This window comes from Akebia trifoliata, chromosome 12, assembly GCF_017979445.1.
Source record: "Akebia trifoliata isolate Shusen 1 chromosome 12, ASM1797944v1, whole genome shotgun sequence".
In the NCBI taxonomy this organism is placed as follows: domain Eukaryota; kingdom Viridiplantae; phylum Streptophyta; class Magnoliopsida; order Ranunculales; family Lardizabalaceae; genus Akebia; species Akebia trifoliata.
This window is the reverse complement of record NC_141386.1, coordinates 6,874,187-6,878,798: the sequence shown is the minus strand read 5'-3', so window position 1 is coordinate 6,878,798 and position 4,612 is coordinate 6,874,187. Positions and strand designations below refer to the sequence as shown.

Here is a 4,612-nt window from a genome sequence, read left to right as displayed (position 1 = left end):
ATTCGGACTCGGAAAACGACAAACGAATATACCATTTCGAATAATTTTTCGATTCGGATCTAATGGTGTCATCAAATCTTTTCGATTCTCGCTCTAACGAAATTCCACTGTTTTGGGTCCCACTTAACACGAAATTCGAGGATTCTATAACTTCTCTATCCGAATTCGAATTCGGATTTGCTTACAGGCTAATGTATATATTTCGATTCTTTTGAATCTAATGACGAAGTTGAATTTTCCTCGAAATTAATCATAACAAGATCCGAGTATTTTACTCTAAGTCTCTCCTTCGATATTTTTTTCCAAATCTCACCATTTAATTTTCTCGAGATATGAGTTGAAAATCCGGGGTGTTACAAGAAACCCATGTTTCTAGGACGTTGGATTAAGGGAAACCGACAGCTAAGAACGGGGGAGACGTCACTTCAAAAGAAACGAGTTTCTTTTAAAACTTTATATTGAATTCCAATCACCTCCCTCGTTTTTTGTTAAAAAAAATAAAAATAAAAAATAAACTCTCATTACAACTCACTGTCTCTCTCACAAGTCCCCTTTCTTATTCTCTCTGTCTCATACGAATTTCACACGGAAAGTAGACGATTCTCTCTCTCGATCTATCTCAAGATCTCTCTCTCTCAATCTAGAGTTTGTGATCAAAATGGTTGGTACATGTATATGGCTTGAGAAAACAAAAATAACGATTATTACTTACAGTTGAATTTTAGAAATAAAATGACCTTTCTAGTGAGGTTTCGCCATTGCTATTAATATGTCTCAATTCGGAAAGCTATCATACCTTTCTTCATGCAAACAAGACGATTGATTTATTTATTTATTTTCTAGTCAATGTTGCCATTAAACCACTGGTTTTCCATCCTTATCTCTTTCAGTTAAAAAAGAGAAGGGAAAAAAAGAGGTTTCCTTCAATTATAATTTTATTCTATTTGAATATGGAATCTTAAAGAAGAGGATGATTAATCTAAGTTTTGACTCAACAGATAACTAGTTTGTGCAAACGACAGTGGTGTTTTGAGAAGAAATCACCAAGTAGGATGATATTTTGTGTAGGTAGCGGGAGCGGATCCTCTGTAGCACACGGTTTCTGTGGCAATCCTGTAACACATTTTAAACGGTTGGAAGAGCTCGATTCGTCTATGAGAGAGAGAGAGAGAGAGAGAATCATCTACTCTCTGTGTGAAATTCGTATGAGACAGAGAGAGAATAAGAGAGGGGACTTGTGAGAGAGACAGTGAGTTGTAATGACAATTTATTTCCCTTTGTTTTTAAAAAAAAAAACAAAAAATGAGGGAGGTGATTGGAATTCAATAGAAAGTTTTAAAAGAAACTCGTTTCTTTTGAAGTGACGTCTCCCCCGTTCTTAGCCGTCGGTTTCCCTTAATCCAACGTCCTAGAAACATGGGTTTCTCATTCTGTTTCTAACACAGCCCTCGAACCGCCCCATATATATATATTGCATAGGTGTTTGATTCTTGGTTTGATTTGGGTCTATACAAACTTGATCCGAGAACCGAACTAAATTGATCGATTCTCAATTTTTGTAATTCGGAATGAAATCACAACTTATTTCAAATCAAACCAAACCACCTATCGATTTGATTCGGTTCTCAGTTTGAACCGGACCAAGTTGCACCCCTACCTAAACCTACACCGTATGGTTGATTTAAACTTTTACCGAAGTTTCCAGAGACAAACCGTCTCGACACGCAAAGAACCTTCCAGGCCCTCTCCACTTTCTATAAAAGCTACTCCAAATCGTCCATTTCTCAACAAATTTTATCCAACACGTCCTCTAACATTCACTATAATTCCACAGAACTCCCATCCTCTTACAAGATGCCGAGCCGATTTTCAGGAGCGATAAGCCAAGATTGGGAACCAGTGGTCCTACACAAGTCCAAACCCAAAGCTCAGGATCTCCGTGACCCAAAAGCCGTGAACCAGGCACTCCGAACCGGCGGTTTGGTCCAGACCGTGAAGAAGTTCGATGCAGCTTCGAATAAGAAACCGGTTACAGTAGTAAACACGAAAAAACTGGATGAAGCGGCTGAACCGGCTGCGCTGGATCGGGTTTCGACAGAGGTGAGGCAAGCGATACAGAAGGCGAGATTAGCGAAGAAGATGAGCCAGGCTGAGTTGGCGAAGCAGATTAATGAGAGACCTCAGGTTGTACAAGAGTACGAGAGTGGGAAAGCTGTACCGAACCAGATTGTGTTGGCGAAGATGGAGAGAGTTTTGGGTGTTAAGCTTAGGGGCAAAATGGTAAATAATTGAGATTTTATGGTGTTTTGTGGTTTCTATGTGTAATGTGCAATTCTAGTCTCATACAACTAGGCCTTTTTTTTTTTTTTTTCCTCTCCTGTAAATGAGAAGTTGTGGAAGAATGAAGAAATTAATGAATTTTTTTAAGGTTTGTTGCAGATTTGTTTTGGGGTTAATTATATTTTGATTGGTAGCAAAATTCTCTAATTTGGCTAATGTGCGATTTTTCAATCGAGGATTTATTAACAAAAAATATTCGTAAATTTTGTTTAATAAATATTTTTATTAAATAAATTTTTACAATTTTGATTTGATTTTTACGTTCATTTCTACATTTAAATAATTTTTTTTGGTTTTTTAGTTCTTTCATAGATCTTTTTCTTTGTGTATCCGGAAGAAAAAGATCTATGAAAGATAAGCGTTGGAGTGTATTTTTGGTAGAAAAATAAAGTTCAGAGGAGTATTTAATGAGGGCTACTATTGCCACACCAATTCTTATATAAGCTTTTATACAGTTGATGTGGCATTAGTAAAAAAAATTGATGTGGCAATAGCAACTCTCGTATGTAATGCGTGTGACTTAAGGCACAAGTTAACACTGAGAGTTTGGTGTGTGTGTGTGTGTGTTTTTTTTTTTTTTTCTTCTTCTTCTTCTTCTTTTCGTTCGGGGGCTTATATTAATGTATTAAAGTTCACCTATGCCTATTATATGGGCATATGAAAAAATTGAGATAAAAAAATAAAAAAAATAAATAAAAAATAATAAAATAATAAAATAATAAAATAATAAAATAAATTATAAAAATAATAAAATAAATATATTAAAAAAATAAAAATAAAATAATAAAAATAAAGTGGATCTTAAGAAATTATAGTATGATTGAAGAATTATTATTAAAAAAATTAAGATTAAGGGGATAATAAATGAAAAATAATAAAAATGTGTTAAATGAGAATAGAGAGTATATTAAGTTAGAGGAGGGACATCCTCTTATGAGTTAAAGACGTAAAAGTTGAAAAAAAAAAAAATTTAAAGAGATAATGTTATAAAAATTTTGAGATTAAATGGATAATAAATGAAAAATATTAAAGAGGTAGAAGAGAAAATAAAGTGGGAAGTTTAACTCACAAAATTATTATAAAAAAAAAAAAAAATTAAAAAGATAAAAGAAAAAATATAATAAAATTAAGAGATGTGAATAAATAAAATAAAGTGGGTTCAAAGAAGATATAATTTGATGAAAATGATATTATTAAAAAATTGATATTAAAGGGATAAAAGAGAATATATAGTAAAATTAAAAGAAAAGGCAACCTCTTTTGAGTTAATGGGGTAAACGTGAAAAAAAAAAATAGAGTTGGAAAGATATTAATAAAAAAATTAAGATTAAAGATGTAAAAGATGAAAAATAATAAAATGAATTAAAATGATAGAAAAAAAAAATAAAGTAAAATTAGAGGAGATGGAGAATAATAAAAATAAAGTAGGTCTCATGACACTATAATTTGATGGAAATTTTGTTTTTCACAAAATTATAATTGATTGGATGTTTGTGCCATACAAAAGTATTTCATGTTTCATTATATAGATTGAATTTGAGTGGTGGTTGATGAATGCATATTTTATATATTTTCTTTCTTCAAATTTAATTTTTTTTTGTCATCTTTTTTTCCATTAGAGATCATATTCACACAAATAAAAATAATAATAATTTGAATGTATTTCAATTTAACGATGACTCAAGCTTTTTTTTTAATGGAGGTTTTAACGAAGAAGTGAATGTGTAACAATCACTAGATTATGAATTGGATAGAAGCAAAATTTTTTAAGTCCCAACTTATATAAATAAAAAATAAAAATTTAATAGAGCATTAAGGGTTTGGTACAGTTAAGACTGATGCACATTTCAACGAGAATGAATTTCAAGACAACATTGAAACAATTATGTCACAAGAAAAGAACGCTGATGGTCTTTTTACGAAGGCCCAAGCTATACCCACTTTAATGCTTACTGCACCCACTTTCCTCTATATAACCCACCTCAAAATGCATTTTTTTTTAGGTGGGTGAAGTGAACACAAATGGTGGGTGCAAATAATCTGACCCCCTTCTACAAAGGTTTAGAGTGTACGATTGCAGCATAGCAAAGACTCGTATGAATTCAAAAACAGAAATTCAATATCAATGATAGGGAAGAAAACGTTGATTCACAAGTTTGATTGGCTATCTGTCATATCTCAAAAACTCGCAGACCTCGTTTGAAGTTAAATTTTGAAATAATCTAAGAGGGACATCAATGAAGCTTATTAATTCAATGATGATCGATATGAC

The 4,612-nt window shown here is 32.2% G+C and overlaps 1 protein-coding gene across 1 annotated transcript; it reads left to right on the top strand.

The window, feature by feature from the left end:
* Positions 1–1,782: 1,782 nt before the first annotated feature.
* MBF1C (multiprotein bridging factor 1C) lies at positions 1,783–2,438 on the top strand. The gene has a single exon (XM_086419901.1). It carries the CDS (start codon positions 1,855–1,857, stop codon positions 2,290–2,292), a length of 438 nt encoding a protein of 145 aa, XP_086276027.1. The 5' UTR covers positions 1,783–1,854; the 3' UTR covers positions 2,293–2,438.
* Positions 2,439–4,612: the final 2,174 nt, after the last annotated feature.

Excerpts from the sequence above, each read along its gene's own strand:
- MBF1C (XM_086419901.1), top strand. The coding sequence starts at position 1,855 with ATGCCGAGCCGATTTTCAGGAGCGATAAGCCAAGATTGGGAACCAGTG.